Here is a 24,345-nt window from a genome sequence, read left to right as displayed (position 1 = left end):
CAAAGTGTCGATCTTTTAATGTGTTTCGCTCGAAAAATTATGCTAGAAAGCCTTAAATTGTTGTTGGTTTGAAAATTTAAATGGCAAGAACTTGTGTGAGACAGTCTCACGGATCGTATTTTGTGAGACAGATCTCTTATTTTAGTCATCCATGAAAAAATATTACTTTTTATGCTAAAAGTATTATTTTTTATTGTGAATATCGGTAGGATTGATCTATTTCACTAATAAATATTCGTGAGATCGTCTCACAAGAGTACCCCTCATTTTAAATAACCCATTCTCCCAGAAAAATAAATAATCTTTGTGGAATTTTTTATTTGCAAAACTAATAATAAAATTACTGTAAAGAAAAGAGTTGAAATCGGAGATGTCTTAGCTTTCTTGACCTATAAAAACACCATTCATTTTCCTAACTCGGCGCGACACGTTTTCTTTCGGAATCTCCAAAGAAACATTACTCAGAGCGTATTACGGATCTTGAGACGAAAAGGGATCCAAATTTCTTGAATTTTGAGCAAAATCTGCGGGAATGGAAGGTGTTTTAAAGGGCGATGTAAATGATCTAAATTTGGAGGCAACTGAGCTGAGATTGGGGTTACCTGGAACAGATGAATCTTACACTGCTAAGAACAACAAGCGAGCCTCGCCTGAATCTGTCGAGAAGATTGGATTCAACGGCGATTCCGCGGCAAAGTCCGGCGACCCTGTTACTGTGCAGCCACCCAAGTAAGAAACTCACTCAACTTCCTCTTTCTTTTCGTGTTCATCGAATGGCTTGGAAATTTTAGATATTAAGCACAAATTTTTTAATGCTTAAGAATTAGATGATGGGAAGATAATTGATATTTTGACAGTAATTCTTATATGTTTTAAGGGAAAAAAATCGCTCAAGCACATAAAATCTGCAAATGGCTTGTGAATTAACTGGTATTTGATGACAGGGCACAGATTGTGGGGTGGCCGCCGGTGAGATCCTACCAGAAGAATAATCTCCGGCCAAATAAGACGGAATCTGAAACTGGGATTTATGTGAAAGTTAGCATGGATGGAGCTCCTTTTCTTAGAAAGATTGATTTGAAGGTTTACAATGGATATTCTGAGCTGCTTAAAGCCCTGGAAAGCATGTTCAAGTTCACCATAGGTAGGGATTTACATTTGTTTAAGAGTTTTCGTTTTTTTTACATAGAATAGTGGCTCTGGGAAGTAGGGAATTTAGTTGATGATGATAAATGAAAGTAAGCTTATTCTTTTTATTATGTTAGATTAGATATGATCTTTGAAATTTTGGTTAGTTAAAGATGCTAATCTAATGTATTTGTAGAAAAAGTTAAAATCTTTTAAGGTGAGCGGCTGTAGTTATTTGTTGTATACATACTGTTTGCAAGTTCGAGTATTTTTTAAGTTTCTTGATTCTTGGGGAAATTTGTAACGAGGGATCTGTCTATACTTTTGGTGATCATCAGGTGAATACTCAGAGAGAGAAGGTTATAATGGATCTGAATATGCACCTGCTTATGAAGATAAAGATGGTGACTTGATGCTTGTTGGAGATGTTCCATGGGAGTAAGTCCTCTGCTCTAATTTCGACCTCTTTATTTACTTAAAGACGGATAGAGGGATGGTTTGGACCAAAACTTACAATTTCGAAGAGATGTATTATATGGAATCCGGATGTTAAACTATGTTATATAGTGGTGACGTAGCTTTTTTATGAGAGGCGGGTGAAAACAATACATGGATTACTGCAAATAATTTATGTCTTTTTTTTTCTATGATCTTTTCAAATATGATCTGAGCTTTCGTCCTCCCCTGACACATGAAATCCTTCTCCCACATGCTCGTCTAAAACCTTGGATACGCACCCCAGCATAGCATGCGTTTGTTGAACATGTACATTACATCCATTATCAATAACTATACCTATATAACTTGTTTGGATGGATTTTTTGCAGGATGTTCATCTCATCTTGTAAGAGACTGAGAATCATGAAGGGATCAGAAGCTCGAGGTTTGGGTTGCGGTGCGTGAGCTAAACACTGTTTCCATGGGTTATTAAGGATCTTGGGATCATCTGTTAGATGATTATACTCCCATCTCCTGTTCTATATATATACTCGTCATGCCTGGTGAATCGGTTCTGAAGATGTTTTTGACAATCGTGCATATGCATACGTGAAATCCTAGATGGAAATATCATTTGTAATAGAAGATCTGGACTGCGAAAATAGGAAGTGATCGAAATGTATCCGAGGAAGATATAATTCCTTCATGTTTTTTTCTGTTTTTCCCCCCATGAATTCACTAGGTTTATGTATATGTGGGCTACACGAAAACTGTAAAAGAAACTACGGTGGTTTTTAGTAGTATCCAGTGTATGGACATTTTACTTGTAATAATAAATCCATTTGGAGACTTATTTGCTTTTCAAGGAATTACATATGTTCAAGAATATTTGTTCTCATAATTTTTTTTGCATTCTACTTGATCGAAAGCAAGATGGCTAAAATTTTCATTGCATATTTGCATTGTGTTGGGCACATGTGAATATGATGAGCTCCATTGTTGGATTTCGGGAAGTGCGTCGATAATTTTGTAATGATATCTATCAAGGTATGATGATATTCAAATAGGCAAAATAAATTATTCAGTCGATAAGTCCAATATCTCGTGTATGTAGGAATCTTTTGTGGCGACGAATTAATATTTGTTCTTTGAGTAGGTCTCTTGTGAGACGGTCTCACGAATCTTTATATGTGAGACGGATCAACCTACCGATATTCACAATAAAAAGTAATACTCTTAGCATAAAAAATAATATTTTTTCATGGATGACATAAATAAGAGATCCGTCTCACAAAATACGATCCGTGAGACCATCTCAAACAAGTTTTTGTCTGGTTGCCTCGTGGATGTTGAATTTTCAACGAATTACTAGAACGTTTAACGAAAGCCAATGTTACATTTTTATATATTATCATGTAGATTCAATGAACCTCAGTGCCAATTTTATATACTTATCATCCAGACACAGACTCCGCAAAAATATTTATGATTTTGCCAGAATCGAAATATATTATATATTTGTAATGTTCTGTTGTTTTGTATGTTTTTGAGTATATTCTTAGTTCCTGTTAATGTTATGGAAGAAACATATTTTGAATACATTCATCGAACTTACAAATACATGCAATATATTCATCGTTTTCTTTGGGTCAATCCACGTAACAATGTATTATTTTTTAGATCATTGTAGTAGATTTCAAATCCATCTTAATTTCGAGTCACTTGAAATCATTCCTTCAAATACTCCATCAAGAGCGACATTTTTGTTTCTTTTCTTTTCCCTGCCTTCAATTCTACATTTCCGAAGCGTTTATAAAGAATGCTCGAAATGACTAAACCTATTTACCTCGATCGTTTAACCACCAGACCAGAATATGCTTTCACTGTAAAGAAAACTCAAACTTGACCTGAGAACTCAAGGCAGCTCCAACCCTGGCTCGCATAAATGCATATCTGACTCGTATTTCAAAACAAACAATCCAAGAGACAAATAAGATTGAATAGACGCTCAGTTTAGAAAGTAACGGAAAAATAAGTTTTTCATATACTGCATGAAATGCAACGTTTTCAAACAAAGTAACAAGTCCCATATGAATCAATTGCCATATAAGGAAGAACACTGCAAGCCATTTAAACTTGCAGTTCCATACCCGCAAATATTTGTACGAAACTGTCTGAGCTTGCAGCTCCATGATTCCTCAAAAATTAAATAGAGCTAGTCCTTCACTTGATGCTAAATGTTAGACGGGATAAATTGGTAAGATTGCCTCACCTTGTAACATCCTATTCATACTCCATGAGCATGTCAACGCTAGAAGCACTGAACGAGTCCTCTAAAAACATCTCTAAAAATTGCTATGGAACAAGTTATGTATAACCTTAACCAGAGATTAAAATTCAGTCAGTAATCCATATCTAACAGGAATCGTGTAGTTCGTATTCAGCTATGCAAACCTTTCCTCCCAAGTGCATGAAGAGAAATATTAAGGAGGTCAAATAACTTGAGCCTTCCGAGGTGTCTCCAAACTCGACCCTGGCTGATGGCCTGAAGCTTCAAATTGACTTCCAAAGCACTTTCAATCCTTGTGAGAAAATGAACAGCTCTCAGGATTATAAAATTTACCTTCAGCGAATCTCACTCTTTTACACGTTCTTCATTACTCTCTTCTGCCGTATCATCGTCCAGTTGAGGAACTCTGGGATCCTCCTTCAGTTCTTGGTTTGGATCATCCTCCAGGTCCTGGAGAATGCCAGGATCCTTGTTAACTTCAGAATCTGGGGACACAGTAATGGGATCTGAAACCACTATAATGGTTGAATTCAGAATCAATGAAGTCTGTGTTGAGCTTGCTGGCTCATTCTCAATATTGGTATCAGAAGTAAAGTACGATATGCCAAATCTCTGCCCATGAGTTAGTCCTGGACAATACCCCTGCAAATGACAAGACTTGGTAAAAAAATCTCCAGTCCAGGAAAAAAACTTTAATTTTTTTAGCAAGTTAGCAAAAGAATTCTCCAATCTACATAAATAATGTTTGAAACAAAGCACTTGGTTTCCCTGATTACAAGGATTTTTGCATCATTACTCTATACGTTTGATGAAACAACATTTTTGGATTACAGCAGAAGGACCAACATAAGACAAAATTGGCAACATGCTACATCATTATGATTTGTGAAGCATTCCAGGGAAACTCTATGCTCAAAAGGTCTGTATCTAAAATGAAGAAATGTATAATTAATAAACCAAGTATGAAAACGTTGCAACCACAATATCAGAAACTGAAATTATATGCAAATAGAACTGATATGTTTTCCCAGAGTTAAACTTGTACACAAAAATCCTAGCAAGAGCTAGTATTCCCTAGCTAAGCTAGTCACAACAACCAACAAATAAAATAACTGAATGGCTAACTCAAAACAACTCCCTGGTCTTATATTACCCTTCCCCCTTCCCCAAGTTATTGCTTCTAGAATTCTCTCCATGACTGTAAGTTGACTTTGGCCCAATACATTTAAGCCCCTAACAGGAAACACATAACTTCTCCAAGGATACCGGACAGCCTTCTTAGGCATGTCTAACTGAATACAACTAAACATATCATACAGAGTTCTCATGAAAGTGAGGTTAAGCCAGAGCACGAGCCATACATACTCTGGATATTTAGCATATGATACTTCATCCTAACCTTCATCAATCCGGAGAAGTGTGATCTTTGTAAATTGGCATGTGGTAAAAAATCGGGGGAGTCCAAGACTGTGTAGGATTCGCTTTGATTTCTATCCCTAGAGTCCTTGGAAATGTGTGAAGGGTATGTTTCCTGCCTCGGGTTTCCGCTTCTGCAGTATGCTCCAATGTATGAACAATGTTCAGTCACCAATGAAATTTGAGGAGTTGCAGGAAGTAAGTGGCCTTCCGTGCTAAAGATGTATCTGTAAATGTTGAGATTCCGGGCAATTATGGTTGAGATAGGGAGGCAGAGAAATTAATACAAAGTTATACTAATTGGGATAAAAAAAGAAAAAGAATAACACAGTACAAGTGCCGAGAAATATAAACATATTCCACGAAGGAGCTATAATTGATGAAACAAAAGAAGATTTTAGCCTGCTTTAAGCCAATAACTCTGTCCACTCATATGATTATCACCGAGTTATTGGCTTGAAGCAGGCTAAAATCTTTTTTTTTGTTTCATCAATTATCTATGGTCTAAGAGTAAAAGCACGGGAAGGTTTAACATTTGCTACTATGTTAGCATACTTAACCTTTAATTTTATGCTTCACACAAATTTCTATTCAATTAACTTATTTGATGAAACATAACAGATAACAAAAGCAACTCACTTGTATGGGCCAGTTTCAACCAAGTTATTTGGACCAGCTGCTAGATCAAATAGCAGCCACAAATATTTTACCTGAATTAGTTCATACAAAATTGAGTGAGATATCACGATCAAATGCACAAGTCAGCCAGAGAGGAAAGAAGAGAGAGAAAGAGAGAGAGAAATAAAATCATGTGACTTAGAAGAGGAACTCAATAAAATTAAAAAGTAACAAAACTGAAAGCGGTGCAGAACCAAATGCATGTATCTTTGAAAGTCTAAGTAGTTAGAGGACAAGACTCCACAAGATCATACAAAAAGAGTATGTATACAGCCACTGAGTGGTCTGTTGACAAGATGAATAGGTCCAAATGGTATCATACTTCAAATCATCGAGTTTTTATATCTTGAACGTCCAACTCACCAGTTAATTCTTTATAATGCCTCATATTAGTTTCCAATGAAGAAGCCAGTAGTCGTTGATGTTTTCCTAAAATATTCATGCCAGTTGCAGAAACTACATACCGATACCAATTTTCCTTTGCAGTATTATTTCCAACTATCAGATTTGAAAATTAACAAATATGGTTCTATATAATATCAAAAGGAGCCTATAGAGTCTCAACTAAGCAAGGAGTCAAGGCGAAGGTATTAGAGGTGATAGATGAACATGTTAAAGAATGTCAGACTTGTAAAGGAGACTCAAAGAACTTACAGTCTCAGCCAAAAAGAAGCTTTCCATGTGATCTTCCTGCTGGTGAAATTCTACATCCGATATATGACAATATCCACAAGTGCATCGAGCCCCATACTGCAAGCTTGCTAGTATGTCACGTCCCGCGTCAAGAAAACTGAGCAGTTTTGACAAAAGTCATATCTTAAACACATTGGGAAATTAAAATGAAACACGAGGAGAATTGAGCTAAAAAATGGGAACATACAACCTCAGAGCACCAGAGGCAAATGCAAAAACCACTTATTTAGTGTCTATGTTCCAAGATATGTGGTTTGTACTTATGTGGCCGATGGCCCACAAAAAAATTCTATAGGATACAAAGAATATGCAAAAAGGAGACCCAAATATGGTGAAACCATCCTTGTAGGTTCTGTTTCACTCAAAAACAAGAAAATGTTTCAGCAAAAGATGTTTTGTGCGTGGGTGAGTGACATTAGTGGATTCTTCATAAAATCGAATACAACCTGGGATTTCGGGTAGCTTTATACAGCCAATATGTGCTTTCTATAAGTTCCGGGCGCAGTGGATAGCTTTTCTGACCTTGCTGAGATGAAAGAATAACAAATGATGAAAAATCATAATAGAGGAACAAAACTGAAAAACAATTGTTACCATTTACAGCTAAGTGCTCTACAGGAGCACTTTGGTCATTTCAAAATTCACTAAACCTTATCTTGCTACGTGACAGACATCAATGCACCACATTTATTAGATGCCCTTATTAATAATTCATCAGCCAAACAACCTACGCAGGTAATTCCTGTGGGTAGCAATCAAATTTACAAGCAATTGAAGATGCATTTTATTGAAAAAGTTCTCAATTAACTTGTCGTCTAATGAATATGAAACGTAGATGAGTGTTGACACAAAGACAAGTTTTTAGATCTAAGTCAAACATAGAGCTTTCCATGCCTAATAATCTCTTTCTTTCTTTCTCAATTTGAGGGCTGGGGTGGACTGCTGTTAAGGGGTAGAGGTGGCCAGCAACAGGAAGAATCCTCTAACTCATCTGGGGTCAGTGCAAGAATTTCATTATTTTTTATGTTATTTTAGCACGGTAGCTATTCATCTTAGCAACCGGTGTCACAAAGTTATATGTTCACAAACTCCTGTCTCCACGGTCCAAACTAAATGTCAACTGACATAAATAAGGATTTGCAAGTTCAACGGTCTGTAGGTGTTTCACTCTGGTAAAATGACAAATTAACAAAATTCGAGCAAATAAAATGGAAATGGGGAAGCGCAAATCCTTGGATTAACACAGACGAACAAAATGATAACAATAATCAGCCAACCTGAACATTGAAAGTGGCCAGATTGAAACCTTCTGGAGTGAAACCATAACGTTTCCAGACACTGAAAAAGGCAGCATGTGTTTTAATTGCAGGCTCAATATCCCCAGCTAGAACCTTCAAGAAGCATTGTGAACTGTTCAACTTACTCATAAAAGTAGAACTTGCATGACTCCATGATAAAACGACAAGATATAAAGTTTAACAATAAAAAAACACCTGAAGTCCAGGCCAAAATGCCTGAAGGCTATTAAATAAGGGCCAGACAAGGGCTGCGGAATTCATGTTGACCTCTACATACCTACATACAATAAAAAACATCACCAGAACATTTGTAATGTGAAAAAAGCAGCAAAAATTAAAAGAAAAAAGGCAAATGTTTGAATACATCTGGAATAATAAGTAACTAGAGGCAGTTGGTACATGAATTTACATACCATGGATCATTATAAAGATAGTGCATTGCAGCCCTATAAGCTTCTTGGAAGATGAAAAGATACTCTTCATCACCAAACAACAAATAAGCCTGAAGCCAACTCAACGATGATTAAAGGGGTGGTAAAACAATTTGCATATCCCACAAAATAAGTTTTGCCAAAATACAATATATATATCATGAAGTAAATATCTAGAACATAATTAAAGGAACGTTAACTTGAGTTGCACTTTGAAAGAATTATTTGTTTTGGGAAATGATTTGAAGAATGGATTTTAAATGATGTATATCTAGGTTCATCTGGGGTGTATTTGAATTCTAGTAGAATTACTACTGAAAATACAAAACTTTACATAGAGAGGATTTGAAATTCACTTAAATTTATTATATCCAAACAAGTCAAGGAATTTGAAATTATGGATTTGAATTCCATAATTTCAAAATTCATCAATTCTAACATAACCTAGGTCAAATCTCTAAAGCTGATGTGGTATTCCAGCGTGAAATTAAAGTATGGAAGACTTGTTTGAATTACATGCCTCCTCGATGAATCTTCAAATGAAAGGATGGATAATCCACATAAAGGCAGGTTGTCTGCTAACTCTATGGTCCGATTCTCTGATGCTCCTCGATGAATCTTCAAATGAAAGGATGGATAATCCACATAAAGGCAGGTTGTCTGCTAAGTCTATGGTCCGATTCTCTGATGAAAGATAAGTTCAAGTTGCCTTAACAGTAAACATGATTGAGGGTGTTCAAGGGTTACAAGAGAAGTCCTATGTTATATTGGTCATATGCTATTTGACAAGATCAGGTTGTCGATCGTAATCTAATGAGTTTTAGTAAGGCCTCATGACGTTTTTATAAGCCAAGACAGGGAGTGGAAATTAATATGCGTTCTAAAGCAGCCACAATGGTCACATCATATATAATAAGGAATGCTAGTAGTTGGATTTTAGCAATTTGGTGACCAAATCGACACCAAAAGCTTTGAACAGCCCATTATACATTGGAAGTTAGAACAAGTAGAAAAATAAACATCAATATTATCAAACATCTGAAATGCAAGAAAAATGTTCCAGGAAAACTTTTGTAACATTTAAAAGGTCATCCTCAATATTACCAGGAGACATAATACATAAAAAGAATAAATGGAAAACAAAAGAGATCCGTATGAAATACAGAAAGTTCTCGACATAATTCTAACAGGACTCACCTTTAATAGATATTCATAGAAAGAGTCTATACTTGTCCCGATTCCCGCATCCTGCAACCCAACAAACAATTGCAGTTTACCAACTCCACTATCCCTTAAAAGTTACCGAATTAAGTTAATATACCTTACATACTTCACTTACACAAAAATACTTAAATATCAACAAGGAAGGTTCTCCAATATAAATAAATCAAAGAAAGAATAAGGCATCATCTCTATTACGTCTCAATCCACAAAACTACAACAAAACCAATAATAAAAGAGAATATTAATTGTTAAGATCTATAAAGAAAATGACCAATCTTCACGAGAAGAACGGCCTCTGAGAGCAGAAAATATTCATAACAGAACATCTTCCCTCTACCCTAGCATTGGCTAGCAAAAACTGTCATAAAATTCAAATCTACCCCATTTTATTCTTGACACGTACAAAATAACTAAATCCATTTGGATCCAGCCCACTATTGCCCATAAACCCAAACAAACTATTACCCAAAAGCCCAAGCCCATAACAATCTCTCAGATGATAACACCCTTATAGCACAATGAATAAAGAAAAAATTGCAAAGGAAGAAAAGAATTGCATAATTAATAGAACAAAAAATGAAATCATTATGTCCGAAATAAATAACCAAGCATGGTAAGACATGAACCACAGAATGAAACATCCATCTCCTTTTTATAGCTATCACGTTGAAAAACTAACCTTCTGAGTCCATTCACCAGAAAAAACATCTATATGAGCACCAACTAAATTAATCCTTGAACGACGAGACCAAAGTCCTCGAACAGCATTTTTTGTGACTTGCTCAAAAACTGCATTTACCATGAAGGACAGCGGGGAAGTGTAAGAAAATATTAAAATTTCCTTGCAGTATTACATGGTAGCAGGTTGAGCTTTTCTAAAAGAGATAAAAACACATCATTGGGATGTCCGGTTTAGAAGGAATTTGTATGAGAGAGAAGAGAGTGAGTTCACCAATCTTTTAGGGGTTCTACAGAATGTTCGGTTGGAGAGAGGTGTTGAGGATTTTAGAATTTGGTTGGGGATTCTTCAGGGCTGTTTTCTGTTAAATCTTTTTATAACTCTTTCTTTCCTTCTCCTAGTTCTATTCCATTCATTTATTGTTACAATATCTAGAAAATACCTGTCCCGTAGAAGGTTCAAGTATTTTCGTGGATTGTGGCGTTGGAGAAGTTGCAGACTTGTGACGTGGTGCAAAGAAGACGGCCAGCTTGTGTATTAAGCCCTCATTGGTGTTGTTTGTGTCATAGGAATGAGGAAAGTCAGGATCATTTATTTCTTCATTGCCCTTTCTCTTCACAGATTTGGCTAAAGGCTTTCAAAGCTTTGGATTTGGTATGGGCTTTCCCGGATAAGGCAAAGGATATGTATATTGGAGAACCGAGCTTACAGAAAGGGAGGAAACATATGCGGTTCTGGTTTATCATCGTCCATTGCATATTATGGTCCATTTGGTTGGAAAGGAATACACGAATATTTGAAGAGAAGTCGAAGTCGGTCGACGAAGTGTGGGATAAAATTAAATTCAGGGTTGCGAGTTGGTCGAAGATACAGCCGGAATATGAACATCTCAGTGTCTCAGACTTATCCAGGGATTGGAATTTTGTTTTCTATTGATGGTGGTGTTGTAGATTGTTTTTAATTTCTTTGACAAAACTACTTTGGCTTAGCGGATTTCTTATCCGCTGCTTGTACTCACCATTTTTCAATCAATTAATATGATATGTTTCTTATCAAAAAAAAAACACATCGAATTCTGGTGAAAAGGCATTAAACTGAATCATCTTGTTGGATAAACTTTTTATTATAGTGACCACATCAAACATGTTTTTGTTTATTCAAAGGTCGCAGGTTGTAAATGTTTTATGGTGCATAATATAGAAACCTCAACATGAACTACAAAGTAAGATAATTAGATAACAAAAAAGATTCTAGTCCACTGCCTCTTTAGACAATGTCAAAGAGCAACCCCTAGAAATGTTCTCATTACGTAATCTTCTCGGAGAATATTTGAATTCGCTTCTCTCATATGAGACAAATTGCACTTTCATGACAGGATATTCTTTGATAATAATTAATACAACACATGCGTAAGAAATACTGATAAAAGTAAACAGAACTTGATAATAATATTCAAAAATCATTTCAATACTTACTGGGATCATATGTCAGGCGGCTGAGCACCCCAAACTCTAATGTCAGGGTTCCACCACCAGCTGTTGATGTTATCTACGCACATATGATCTTCAAAATTAGTAAATAATTTTCGTTTTATACAAAAAAGATATGCAGAGACGAGCGAGAAAATAAAATCATCATAAATGAATCAGTTCTACTCAACAAACTTGGTCTCCCAGCAGTCAGATCATCATCAATTATTCACTGTGTATAATCACACGATCTCAGAATATAGAGGAAGATATGGTATCACGATTGGAACTTCCCATTGTCTGGTTGAGAATACACGGCGTAAAAAATTCCATGGTATTTAACATTGCATTCGACCAACATTTGATGGATTTTTGGGTTTCAAATTCTTATCATGGAAACATTCAAATTGTATGGGTAATTTTCCCACGGATTTCAAATTCCTCATTTTCAAGTTAAAGTTGATTTTGAGCAAAATTAAGTGTATTAAAATACCCACAAAAGTTTAAATACCACAAATCGATCATTATATATTATTTCTTATAGTTTTATTACTAATAATGGAAGTAAATAGTACTTGAAGAGGGAAAAGAGAATACAAAGAAGCTTTGCCTTGCTTTCGTTTTCATCAACACCGAGCAATAGGTTTACTGATCCAAAAGGAATCCCTGCCACAAAAATAACAATTAATAGTCAGAAGACCACAAAAACCTATAAGAAAAGGTTGCATATTCATTAACTAAATATAAATGAAGTTAATGACATGTTTGTTTGTGTTAACTTTCCAATTTAATCACTTGTTTCAACCACTGATATGTTTCGTTAAGATGAAAAATATGCAAAATTGCAATCGTTCTAACAAGCTGATGGGAAAAAAGCAAGGATAGCATGTTCTTAATTGATAAGACAAATGATGAATATTATTTTTTTAACTGGTTTTTCAAAACAGTTGACCGACAAAACTTTTTCAGTTTCTAATTATACCCTAAAAAATAGTAAGCAATTAGGTGTATATTTATTCATAACTTACCGAAGTTCAGAATGCTACCAGAAAAAAATGCGTAGAGTTTTATAGAGGAACAATAAATTCATGTGAATACAGTTTTTAACAATAAATTGGTTCTCAAAATTTGCAAAACTATCAAATTGTACCTGTAGGAGTATCAAAAGCAGGTAACATCCTGCGACCTAAATCCTCTGCTAAGCGAAGTAGCTCATCATCATATGAAGGTATCCTCATGCCCTAGAAGTTCAAAATCAGCATTCATAAATTCTGAAGTATTGAGCTTGAACTAGCACGGTCATTTTAAAATCTCCAGGGATGAACAAGAGTTCTCCAATAATTTTTATCAGGCTTAGGATTAAATAATGCAGTTGGCAAAGACCCATCAACACTTGCTTCACAAAAAAATAAAAGCATAGATACAACAAAACTTTTGAAGTTGGATGTGACCTACATAACTTGATTTCCTAAAGGCTTTGAGGTAACTGCATTAGCTACTTAAAATGGGAAAACAGACACTTGCTAGCTTAAATGACACCAGAAACTAATTAGATATAAAAGGATAAACAACCAATAATTTAAAGCAAAAGGTAAATTTTAAAATTTTCATCAAATAGTAGCACAAAAGGTGTTGATAGCATTATGTTATACCGTATTATAATCACTTGCAAGGAGATGAGCAGACAATAAACCTCCAAGTATCCTTATAGTAGTTTCAAAGATGGAAACAGTCTTATTCTGCAATACAAAGCAAAAAAATTTAGTTGGAGAGATAAACCACTTAAACCAAAATGACACCTACAATTTTTTAACGCTTCACCCATCCAGACACTTTCGAACAACAAGAAGACAATGTATACGTAATATATATGAATAAACTAAGTTAAGTAATGGTTCATCTTATCAGTGTTATACCACTTTAAGGTCTGGTTCTAGATGTTGCATTTTCCTTGAATATAGTCATTTGATAATAAGGTTTAACAGTGGTTCTTTGCTTCCAAGGTGTTCTAAGTTTTCAAGTTAACTAGTTCCACCTGAGAAGTCACAGACTATTCAAGTGCCAGAAATGAAAAGCAGAGCCCCATTTCACAATAAACTTACTACTTCTCACAGTCATTTGATTTCGCCAAATGCATGAACCATGTCAAGTCACGTCTCATTAAATTAACAGTTCACAGCAATAAAAGAATAATATGTTCGTGCAGTTTGTTTTCCATTTTACTATCGAAAAACATAAGAATAAATCTGGCGGGCTGATTAGAAAGATTACATCGTTATAACCAATTTACGTCATAACAAACCAGTAGAACAACAGAGTAATATATATTCTTATGTATTCCAGAAATGGGTGCATTATAGGCATGTGTCTTATCTCTAGCAGGGCAAGGAGAATAATTAGCAATAATACACTGAACCTTATTATCACAATAAAGTGACGTGAAACCAGACCAGGTAGATATTTCGAAGTTCATTTCCACATAAAACGAACATGAAGTCCATACTCACAATATCAAACCGTAGATTTTTACCAATCCATTCAACAGATGCTGAGAAGCGTTCTTGATCACCAAGCAAAGCCAGTGTGTCTAGTGAATCAATCTGAGCAGGCAAACATTCCAGCAGAATTACTAAAAAAGATTGATAACTGTAACTAAGAAAAATAACAGTCATTAAACAGATTAATGGCAGTGAATCTCACCAATGTTAAAGCATATCCTCCAAGAGTATCTTCCCCACCACATGATAAAGGTTTCAATTCATCACGAGGAAATGCATGCTTCATGTACCCATCAAATGCATGATAAAACATTTCACGCACCTAAATTACACGCAAAAAGGTTCACCATCAAAAGGACATACTTTTAACTTGTGCGAAAAGAAAAGAGCAGTTATACTAGAATACTCTTAAATCAATGGAAAGAACTAAAATTGTACCATTAAAATTGCATAATTCCATCCATTCTTGTTCACTTGAAAAAATCACGGCCGTACAACCATATATTATTGATTCTCAATAGAGTCTGAGATTTATCTTGACGGGGAAATCCAAATCAATCACAGTTTTCTTTTTTTTAAATATATCATTAAGTTTTCATGAACAAAAAGTGAAGTAGAAACTATATCCTATCACATTCTGACTTCATCTAATCTCAGGATAAACATATCAGACGATACCCACAGTTTTTGTAAGTTGTAAGTTAAATACTAGGATATCAATGCCATAAAGTTATCCAGCAAATTTAAAGGAATTACATTATCATCCCTGTTCTCATCCTCCAAATCCCCAAGAAAGAAGGGGCTCAGTTTCGGAACCAAACAGAGAACCATGATTTTCTCTATTCCGATGCATGATATAAAGCAGCACTGGATATATAAACATATCGTGATCCATCCCACCTAACAATGAGGAACCCAGCTGGCCTTGAAAACACAACTGATGCATTTAAAAAAAGAAAATAAAATCGCCTCTCCATTAAATTCTTGGGTATCCCCAGCAGCTAAATTATCTGCCATTCAGTTCATTACAGCCTTAAAGCATAGAAACATCTCCAATAACACAAAAAAATCCAAAAAAACTCAGAGAAAAGAACAAATGATCCATGATACGATCACCGGATGATTGTGACTCCATCATTAAAAGGAATTCATCCAACATTTCTTAATTTCCACCATTGACGTAAACTTGCAGTGTACCTCATCTCTGAGCTGCTTCGCCTCCTCCTTGGTGACACCTTCAGAGAGAACTTCAAATGCAAAATACCCAGAAAACAATAGTAAAACCAACAAAATGGGTTTCTTCGAGACTTCCATAGATCTCTGTGTGCGCGTTGTTTGTCTGAGTTCGGGGCTGTGAGAGAGAGAAGGGGGGATCGATATACCCGACGAATACTTCGAAACTGAACCGAATCACTGTCGGAGCTAAAATCGTGCAAAAAGTCAATAGCGACTCTCACTTGTATTGATTATCTGATAAGCGTGTTTTTAATATCAGTGAAAAATAAATTTTCCGTTTTTTAAAAAAGTATAAATAAAAGAATTATTCTTAAAACACTCTAATTTTTTAAACACAAAAAAAATCCAATTCCTAATCAATTCTACACTCAAGCTTAAAGCTAAAACCTTTTTAGGTCAATTAATTCCAAGTGAGAAAAATATTTTCGGATTAAATTTATTAATGATACCATTTAAAATAATTATTGAATATTAAGAGAAAAGAAGAATAAATTTTATAGGTAAAAACTTGGTTTTTGGTCAGTTAATCCTTCTAACTGACCTACAAAATTTAGCTTTATTTTTTAGAGTCAACATGAATTCGTAGTGGACAATTGACTTGAATTTGGATTTTGTTGTGTTTGCCCTATTGAATTTGTCATATTTAATTATATAATATAAAAATAAAATGCGTAGACATAATAAAAGTTTGAATTTTTTTAGAAATATAACTCAAGAAATATTTAAATTAAATAAAGCAAAAACTTGTATGAGCCGATCTCACGGATCGTATTTTGTGAGACGGATCTCTTAATTAGATCATCCATGAAAAAGTATTACTTTTTACACTAAGAGTATTACTTTTTATTGTGAATCTCGGTAAGATTGATCCGTCTCACAGACAAAGATTCGTTAGACCGTCTCACAAAAGACATACTCATTAAATAAATACTTTAAATTTGAAAAAAGGAAAACCAATTAATTAGTTTATCATGGCGACCAAGTGGACAAATATTTTTACTAAAAACCAATCAGTATTCTAATATGTTTTCCATGAAACCAATCGACTATCATAAAATATACTCATGGATATTTCACAAAAAACAATATATATATACACACACACACGCTCACACACTCTCATGGATCTTTGAATTTCGTGTTGAACCTATATATAGTTCACTATTCAACCGATAGAATGCAACAACAATCTCCACATAGTTGTCCCTATGTGACCCAAATTAATTCAACAAATTCAACAACAGCCCGAAAATTTTAAATGTAAAATCGAATATTCTACTCAGTCAGCAGACAAATTCGACTGTGTGAAATAAAATGACGAGGTACATTTTTCAAGTTAAAATTGCAAAGGCTCTGAGTACTAGATGGTTAAACTATGATGCCGGTTGCTTTTTTTTTCTTGGGCCTTCTCTTTCGACGAGGTTTTCGAGCATCAGAGTTGGAGCTTTGGTTACCACTGTTGCCAGTGGTTGAATCCAGGTCGCCCCGTTTTCTGAAGGAAGGCCTGCTGATGCTGCTAGATGTGTTGCTAGAGGTTGATAGTTCGGCTCTCTGGTGTGATGGCTTCTTTCCTGAAGATCCAGTAAATCTTGATTTATTATGAACGGAACGAGGAAACGGTTTATTTGATGGTCTAGGTGGTGGCATGAGAGCACGAGCAGAGATCTGCCTCTGCATTAATAACAAGTAGAAGTTATGACCTTTTCAAACACTATAATCGTAAACATCTTTGGTTAGAACTATTCTGCGATTCAAATTCTCAACAAAATTTATCGGCTTTTTGCACACATCAACAAATATTTGATCATGGAATAACTACGATTGGCAAGCTTAGAATTCGAATACTAACCTGATTTCTTTCATCACTTGACATTCCGGATGCTGCTTTACCTGAGGCACTCGAGACTTGCTCCCTGAAGAAAATACAGGAACGGTTTCCTGATTTCATTTGGAGATAAAAAAGAGAATATGTGCTACATTATCAAAAAATATGATATGACGTGTGTGTTAAATAGGTAGTCCAGGATTACTGATTATTACCTGCAGCCTCGGCATCATGGGCAGGTTTTTATTTTCCATTTCAAACTTGGAAGAGTTTAATATAACGTTCTCTTAAGTTGAGTTCATGTACATATGCCAATAAAAAGGTTTTGTGATATTTCTATCAAACAAGCTTTAATCACGTAATGATCCACCAAAACGGTATGAATACAACACATCTAACTATTTTGTTTATGGTACTTCAAAAACAAAAACACTTCAAATGCTGGGATTTAAGACCAGCATCAAATTCTATATATCACTGAACAGGTATAAGGAGGCTGGCAAAGCCAGGATTCAACAAACGAGAATATTCGGTTTTGAAGAACAAAACAGAAATCTCTCCCGATACCTTGTGCTTTTGTCTGTCCACTCATCATCTGCATCAGCATCATCACTAGAGCTCCCATTTAAGAAGAAATCATCATCGCTTGGGTCCAAAAGCCCATCATCCTCGCTCCCTGTTTCTGTTACCGAGTTCAAGCAAAAAATATAAGTTCTAAGCATCAAGCACAAAATAAAAAGAAACAAAAACAAGAATATCTTGAACTGTTTATGGGTGCTGACAAACAAAATTCTTATGTTCACGACTCGTTTAGGACAAGTAATTTATGAAAGGAAAACCTTATAAAGTTTCAACCAAGGAACTTCACAACATTGACATGTAAAGACATTTGTCAGGAAAGTAAAGGGTACAAAAATTAAGGTTCTTCGACAAAATTCAAAAAAACAAACATAAGCAACTTTCTAGTGCGAGCTAGGAAAAATATGTACCTTCCAAATCCTTCCCACTGGCTGCAGCAGCAATCAAATTGGCCTTAATTTGCTGACGTAAACCATTTCTTTTTTCTACAATTTCAGTCTCATCACCTCCCATAAATAATGAAACATACTTCTCTGTTTTTGGGAAGAACTAGAATTCAATTACAGAGAAGGAAAAAAAAAAGAACAAATAGTTAATACCAATGTGATAGAAACTAAAAATGCACATGATCTGGAAATGAAGAACTGTCTACAAAAACCCAATTACCTACAAAGTACTATGAGAATCATGCTTATATATTACTGCAGTAGAGTGATCAAGTTAAGATCCCAAGTAGAACGTATTTCAAGCCCATCTAACACATTGTGATTGTGCTTACAAATTTGACAAAATTCAGCCTTGGTTTTGAAGGTCGACCTTTACCACATATCAAGTTGAAATTATGAACACTACCTAAACTATTTTGAAAACTAGAAAGCTAGCTAAACTTTTGGCTGCCTCTGGGGTCGTTGAATGTCAACAGTGGGGTATTGCATGTTTTCAATATATCTCTCTAGACACTAATGCTCTAATACTCAGCCACATAGTTACTTTTGTATTGGTGATGGAGGATATGAATAGCAACCAACTAATTTTCTTCTTCCCTCCTGCTTCTTTCCTGTTTAGGCAAAATAAACCATTAAAACAAATGGCTAAACTTTTGACTGACACCGTAGTATCTTATGGTTGATTCTGCCACACCAGAGATAAGAAACGACATGTTTCTCTTTTCTCTCTTCTGAGTGATAAGGCTGTAATACCATACAAGAAGTGATGAGAGAAATTTACAATTGATGCAAATAACAAAACTGCAGGCGTTCATATAAGTCAGAGGTGTAAATCCAAAAGGAAATAAATTATACTAAATTCTTCAAAATAAATAATCCTGATAAACCCATTTGTCATCATAAACCTAAAATAATATAATGACTCTAAAAGGCCACATGAAGATCAGGTCAGTACATTGAGTTCACCACCAAAACCAAATATCCTGAACTACTTTAGATCAACACAAAGCATTAAAATGCCTGAGAAAGAAGATACCGCCCAACTTAGATACTCATATATAACATAAAAAACAAGAGCATAAATAATAGAAAGCAAGAGATTCCACAGCTTACCCTGACATATTCAAGATCTTCTTTCAATTTAGAAAGTTGCCCAGCAATCTCTGCTTCCTGTGCCTGACCAGCTGAAGCACGCTGCTGCTTTTCCAACCGTCTTATCCTCCGTTCAATTTTTCTTCTCTCTAGACATACAAATTAACGACCAGGTCAATTGCAACAAACACTTTACAGTATCACGTATAGTACCCAGTCAGGCACATTGAACATAGATAGGAACATGCAGAATAGTCATAATTACTCCATACCAAAAAATTTGATCTTTCTGTCCCGCAAGAAAATCTTTCGTTCCACAGCAAGACGATTGTGAATCTCCTGTTGTTTCTTGAGCTCCTCCAACTTCTTCTCTTGGGCCTCTTTAACTTCAAGAGGCAAATCCTGCACAATGGTTTATCTTCAGTTAATCATATCAAGATAAAAAAATAAAAAAATTCCAATGACAAAATACAGCAAATTCAATTTGGTCCATTAATAACCTCAAAGAAATTGAAAAGTGGGGGTGGAAAAATTAATCCAATTAAAGAGAAAATTATGCTCTAAAGAGAATACAATGAAGACTGGTTTCAAACTCGAGACTCTGACGAGATTGAGGAATTAGTAGAGGAAACTGAGATGGCAAAAACAAAAGACGGATTTCAGTGCACTTTCTCTTGGACATAATGATTATAAACTTTATAAGATCCATAAAAACATATGAACATCGTGGAGAAATAAGCAAAATAATGTATGATTAACAGACTCTGGAAAAGATCCAACCCCAAATTTTCATTCCAGAACCCTCTACTGATGCTTAGCCTGCAAAACACATACACAGAAAATCTTTTTCTTTTCAGTTTCAGCATCTATAACATCTATGCAAATCCAGGAAGCACTTGTTTATCCTTCTCAAACACTCTTTTACTAGCATATAAATTCATTTACTATGTCCAACTGCACTGCGCACAAGAAATATTGTTCCGTCATAACATCAAGTATCGAGCGTGCTTTGGAAGATAATGTGCATATCAAAACCCGAAGCTACTAGGGCCACCTATAGTCCGAAGAACAGATGCAGAGGAGTTGAATGTGATGACGGATATCGAAAAATCATGTGAAATTTCAAAACAAAAAATGCTTCAAGGGGTCCAAAATAGGCTACAAATTTCAACTCACTTGAAAATAACAAAAATACTCAATCCAGTTTATGCACACCGATCCAATTGAACTCGATCAAAAAAAAATTAGGACTAGTTAATAACCTAATTTAGCTCAGAACTGCAAGAGTGAAAGACGTAAGCATCTAATGTAATTGAGGAAGAATAAATTCCCAAGGATTAAACCTTCTCATTTCCTATTACAACAAACTCAACTCTACCTCGAAAACAAGAGCCGCACTAAATTTATAGCTCCGCTTCGAGCATCGAGGAAAGAATAAATACAAACGCGGCTAGCTTTACGCTATGCTAACAGGCTTGTCCAGCAACCAATTCAACAGCAACCAGTAACATTTTAAATCAAAACGAAACTTATACATTCAAGAACAAAAATTTGTGCGTGCTCGTGTGGTGGGAAGAAAGCGGGTGACGAGTTGATACTCTGCGGAGCATGCGTTCAACGGAGCGAATTTGAGTTTTGAGAGAGACGGATTTGGGTTTGCCCTTAGGCTTGGACTTCTTGTCCACCGTGAGGGCTTTAGGCCGCCGGTTCCCCGCCGTGTTTCGGACGGCAGCGGCTCTGCGCTTACCGTAGCCTCCGTGTGCCATTTTTTTTATACCGAAATTACTCCCCAACCTTTTGCCAAGTTTTCCATCATGTGTACGACCCACGCGACGTCGTTTGAAAGCCAGCCCTTCTTATTTATTTATTATTATTATTATTATTATTATTATTATTATTATTATTATATTATTATTATTATTTGGTAAAACAATGTCACGTATCAGATTCAATTTGTATTCCAAGCCACAGATGGTATCAGAGTCATGGAAATAGTTTTGGTTGATGATTTAATACTGTTTATTCATATGAATATTTTCAGTATGAAAAAAACTGTTAAAAACAGTTTAAATGAAGAATATGATTTACCTGAAAATTTAGATTTATTAAATAAATGGACTATTCCTAAGAGAGAATCTAAAATGATCTATAAATTAGGAACATTTGAAAAAATAGGTTTTAAACAGGTAGTAAAAACTACAGAATCATCAGTATCTCTTCATAATGAAGAAATGGTTATTAGAATATTGAATAATAAAGATATTTTGCCTTATAGGAAAAATTACAGATTTATTCATATAGGTTTAATACAAATTGCTTTTAGACCTTTAACTTTAGAAGGTTTACCAGAAAGCTTTATAGCAGCTTTAAGAGATAATAGAAATTTGAATTGGAAACAATCCCTTATGAGAATAATTCAATCTAGTTTATCTCATGGTCCAGTATATTTTGATGTTTATCCAAATTTATCTTTATCTTTGTCTGATATAAATATCTTAGACTCTTTAACATTAAATGTTAAAACTCATGGTTATAATTATACTCCTGGTACAGAAGTTATATGTATCTGTTATCGTATTTATTATAAACCATTATTTACACTTAATCCTATGTGTAAAAGAATTGATAAGAAATTAAATGAAACAATTCTAATAGAAACTAATTTTAATATATCTAATATTACAACCCGTAGATCTATAAAATGGGAAGAAATAGAATTTCCAGAAAACCGGATAATTGAACAAGCTGTTCCTAGAAATCCTATAATAAATAGAGATTTACAGCAAGTTATTCAAAATAGTGAAGGATCTGTTTAAATACAGTTTAATAATGAACAAAGAAGATTATTACCCTCTTCTGTTTATACTAGATCAAGATCTAGTCATTCTTTTATTTCACCTCTAGATTATATGGTGGATATTCCACAAACTTCTAGAGCTTCAACTTCTCAAATAAGAGAAGAAGTAGAATCTTCAGCAGAAGATTTAATTATTAATCAAAATAATATTGTTCATCAATGTAACTTTCAAAAAGTTAAAGAAACTGATACTGTTTCAGAAATGAATTTTACTATTTAATGGATAGTAAACCAAAAATTGATTTTACTAAAGGATCTTTTGCTAGAGCAAAGATCAATGCAGAATTTTATTTACCCAAATGGAAATCTTTCAGAGATTGGTATTTTAAAAGTTTCTCTGAAGAAGAATTTGAATATATTGTCACAGAATTTTATAAATACTGTGAAAATCAAAATAGATTAATTCATTTTGTTCCTTGGTTTTTTAAAACATTTATTATAGATTATATTTCTATTCTTGAAAGAAATTATAAATTTCCTTCTGGACAGATTCAAAGATCTGTTTATCCTCCTCAACAATCTTTTATTATAGAAAAGAATAATAAAGTTTTGAATTTTACTGCTTTTTCAAAATTATTTGAAAATGATATGTTACAAATAACTGTTAAACATATTAATCAAATAATTGAAAAACAGAATTATACAAATTTATATCTTACGATAATAGGTGAAGAGATAGTTTCTCTTAAAGATCGTATTGATAAAATTATTTTAGCTATTAATAAAATTAAACCAGATGTTCATATACAAGAACCAGAAACTAATATTGTTTCTATTGCTAGTTCTTCTATTAAATCCCCTCCAGAAATTAAAGATTTTAAATTTAAATCTTCTGTTTCTGATTTAGAAAAATTATTAGAAGAAAATTTTAAAAATCTTAATTTAAATACTCTTAATGAAAAGATTGTTAATCATAATACTTTTTCTGATGAAGAAAATAATAAAATAAAATGGGCAGATAAACCTACTCAAACTAAATATTATTATGATAGACCTACTCCCATGGATGTTCTTGTTGAAGAACAAGAATATATTTTCTCTAATAGTTATAATGGGAAAAGTATATATGAATGGAATATTGATGAAGTTAGTGATAAACAAATTTATAATACAGCTCACATAATGTTTATGTATAGTACTGTGTGTAAAACTTCAGGTAATACTGAAAAGAATATTGCTAGAATGATTATAGCAGGATTCACTGGCCAACTTAAAGGTTGGTAGGATAATTATTTAAATCAATTCCAGAAGAATGATATTTTCAATTCAATAAAAATTGAAGATAATATTCAGGCAGAAAATGTTGTTTATTCATTAATAACGACAATGATTGAACATTTTACTGGCAGATACACTGATAATAGTGAATAAATTCGTACTTTATTAAGTAATCTAAAATGTAAAACAATTACTGATTTTAGATGGTACAAAGATACTTTTTTATCTCGAATTTATGAGATACCAGACTGTAATAATAGTCTTTGGAAAGCCAAATTTATAGATGGTTTACCCTTTCTCTTTGCAGAAAGAATTAGAAAAGTATTAAGAAAGGATGACATAAATATTTCTTATGACAGTTATACTTATGGCAAATTAATAAGTATTTGTATCCAAGAGGGTTTAGCTCTCTGTAATGTATTAAAATTAAATAATCAGATTAAAAGACAGAATTTACTTGAGAGAAAACAACTAGGTAAATTTTGTGATCAATTTGGTATGAACCTACCTAATAAAGGTAAAAAGAAAATAATAGATAAAGACGAAATACCTTATAGAAAGAAAAGACATTTGTCTGATAGACAAAAAGATAGGAAGAAGAAAAGAAAAGAAAGCCGTGAATTACGGAAAGATGAAAATTATAAAGCTAAAAATAAAATAATTATTTGTAGAAAATGTAAAAAGCCAGGACATTATGCTAATCAATGTTGGGCTAAAAACAAAATTAATAATTTAGATATAGATGAAAATCTTAAAGATAAAATTAATAAAATAATAATGGATTTTAATCAGAATTCAGATAGTGAATCTGATAATAGTTTAAAATCTTATAATTCAGAAGAAATTTTAG

General features: G+C 34.1%; 3 protein-coding genes across 3 annotated transcripts; 1 reads left to right on the top strand and 2 right to left on the bottom strand.

The window, feature by feature from the left end:
• Positions 1 to 390: 390 nt before the first annotated feature.
• Positions 391 to 2,454, top strand: LOC140963110 (auxin-responsive protein IAA4). Its single transcript, XM_073422351.1, has 4 exons — positions 391 to 729; positions 945 to 1,144; positions 1,467 to 1,566; positions 1,956 to 2,454. The coding sequence occupies exons 1-4, from the start codon at positions 533 to 535 to the stop codon at positions 2,029 to 2,031; spliced, it is 573 nt and encodes a 190-aa protein (XP_073278452.1). The 5' UTR covers positions 391 to 532; the 3' UTR covers positions 2,032 to 2,454.
• A 1,133-nt stretch (positions 2,455 to 3,587) lies between these two features.
• LOC140963104 (alpha-mannosidase I MNS4) lies at positions 3,588 to 15,669 on the bottom strand. Its single transcript, XM_073422338.1, has 17 exons — positions 15,440 to 15,669; positions 14,445 to 14,564; positions 14,252 to 14,344; positions 13,397 to 13,483; positions 12,895 to 12,985; positions 12,355 to 12,410; positions 11,751 to 11,823; positions 10,276 to 10,385; positions 9,570 to 9,620; positions 8,355 to 8,443; positions 8,137 to 8,218; positions 7,921 to 8,034; positions 7,090 to 7,169; positions 6,605 to 6,740; positions 5,912 to 5,982; positions 5,256 to 5,499; positions 3,588 to 4,498 (listed from the first exon to the last, which is right to left on the bottom strand). Exons 1-17 carry the CDS (start codon positions 15,554 to 15,556, stop codon positions 4,202 to 4,204), a joined length of 1,911 nt encoding a protein of 636 aa, XP_073278439.1. The 5' UTR covers positions 15,557 to 15,669; the 3' UTR covers positions 3,588 to 4,201.
• Positions 15,670 to 16,678: 1,009 nt separating this feature from the next.
• On the bottom strand, positions 16,679 to 21,251 carry LOC140963092 (uncharacterized). The gene is made up of 7 exons (XM_073422328.1): positions 21,019 to 21,251; positions 19,693 to 19,822; positions 19,442 to 19,569; positions 18,293 to 18,431; positions 17,871 to 17,985; positions 17,328 to 17,391; positions 16,679 to 17,149 (listed from the first exon to the last, which is right to left on the bottom strand). Exons 1-7 carry the CDS (start codon positions 21,184 to 21,186, stop codon positions 16,847 to 16,849), a joined length of 1,047 nt encoding a protein of 348 aa, XP_073278429.1. The 5' UTR covers positions 21,187 to 21,251; the 3' UTR covers positions 16,679 to 16,846.
• Between the last annotated feature and the right edge of the window lie 3,094 nt (positions 21,252 to 24,345).

Source organism: Primulina huaijiensis, chromosome 2 (genome assembly GCF_012295235.1).
Source record: "Primulina huaijiensis isolate GDHJ02 chromosome 2, ASM1229523v2, whole genome shotgun sequence".
In the NCBI taxonomy this organism is placed as follows: Eukaryota; Viridiplantae; Streptophyta; class Magnoliopsida; order Lamiales; family Gesneriaceae; genus Primulina; species Primulina huaijiensis.
The sequence above is the reverse complement of the archived record's forward strand: the minus strand, read 5'-3'. Positions and strand labels throughout refer to the sequence as shown.

Coding starts and splice junctions, on each gene's coding strand:
- LOC140963110 (XM_073422351.1), top strand. CDS start 533: ATGGAAGGTGTTTTAAAGGGCGATGTAAATGATCTAAATTTGGAGGCA. Junction 730..944: donor GTTACTGTGCAGCCACCCAA/GTAAGAAACTCA, acceptor ATTTGATGACAG/GGCACAGATTGTGGGGTGGC. Junction 1,145..1,466: donor CATGTTCAAGTTCACCATAG/GTAGGGATTTAC, acceptor GGTGATCATCAG/GTGAATACTCAGAGAGAGAA.
- LOC140963104 (XM_073422338.1), bottom strand. CDS start 15,556: ATGGAAGTCTCGAAGAAACCCATTTTGTTGGTTTTACTATTGTTTTCT. Junction 10,386..11,750: donor CCGCCTGACATATGATCCCA/GTAAGTATTGAA, acceptor TGGTAAATGCAG/TTTTTGAGCAAGTCACAAAA. Junction 6,741..7,089: donor AAAGCTACCCGAAATCCCAG/GTTGTATTCGAT, acceptor AAAACTGCTCAG/TTTTCTTGACGCGGGACGTG.
- LOC140963092 (XM_073422328.1), bottom strand. CDS start 21,186: ATGGCACACGGAGGCTACGGTAAGCGCAGAGCCGCTGCCGTCCGAAAC. Junction 17,986..18,292: donor CAGTGGGAAGGATTTGGAAG/GTACATATTTTT, acceptor ACTCGGTAACAG/AAACAGGGAGCGAGGATGAT. Junction 17,150..17,327: donor CAAGTGATGAAAGAAATCAG/GTTAGTATTCGA, acceptor TTATTAATGCAG/AGGCAGATCTCTGCTCGTGC.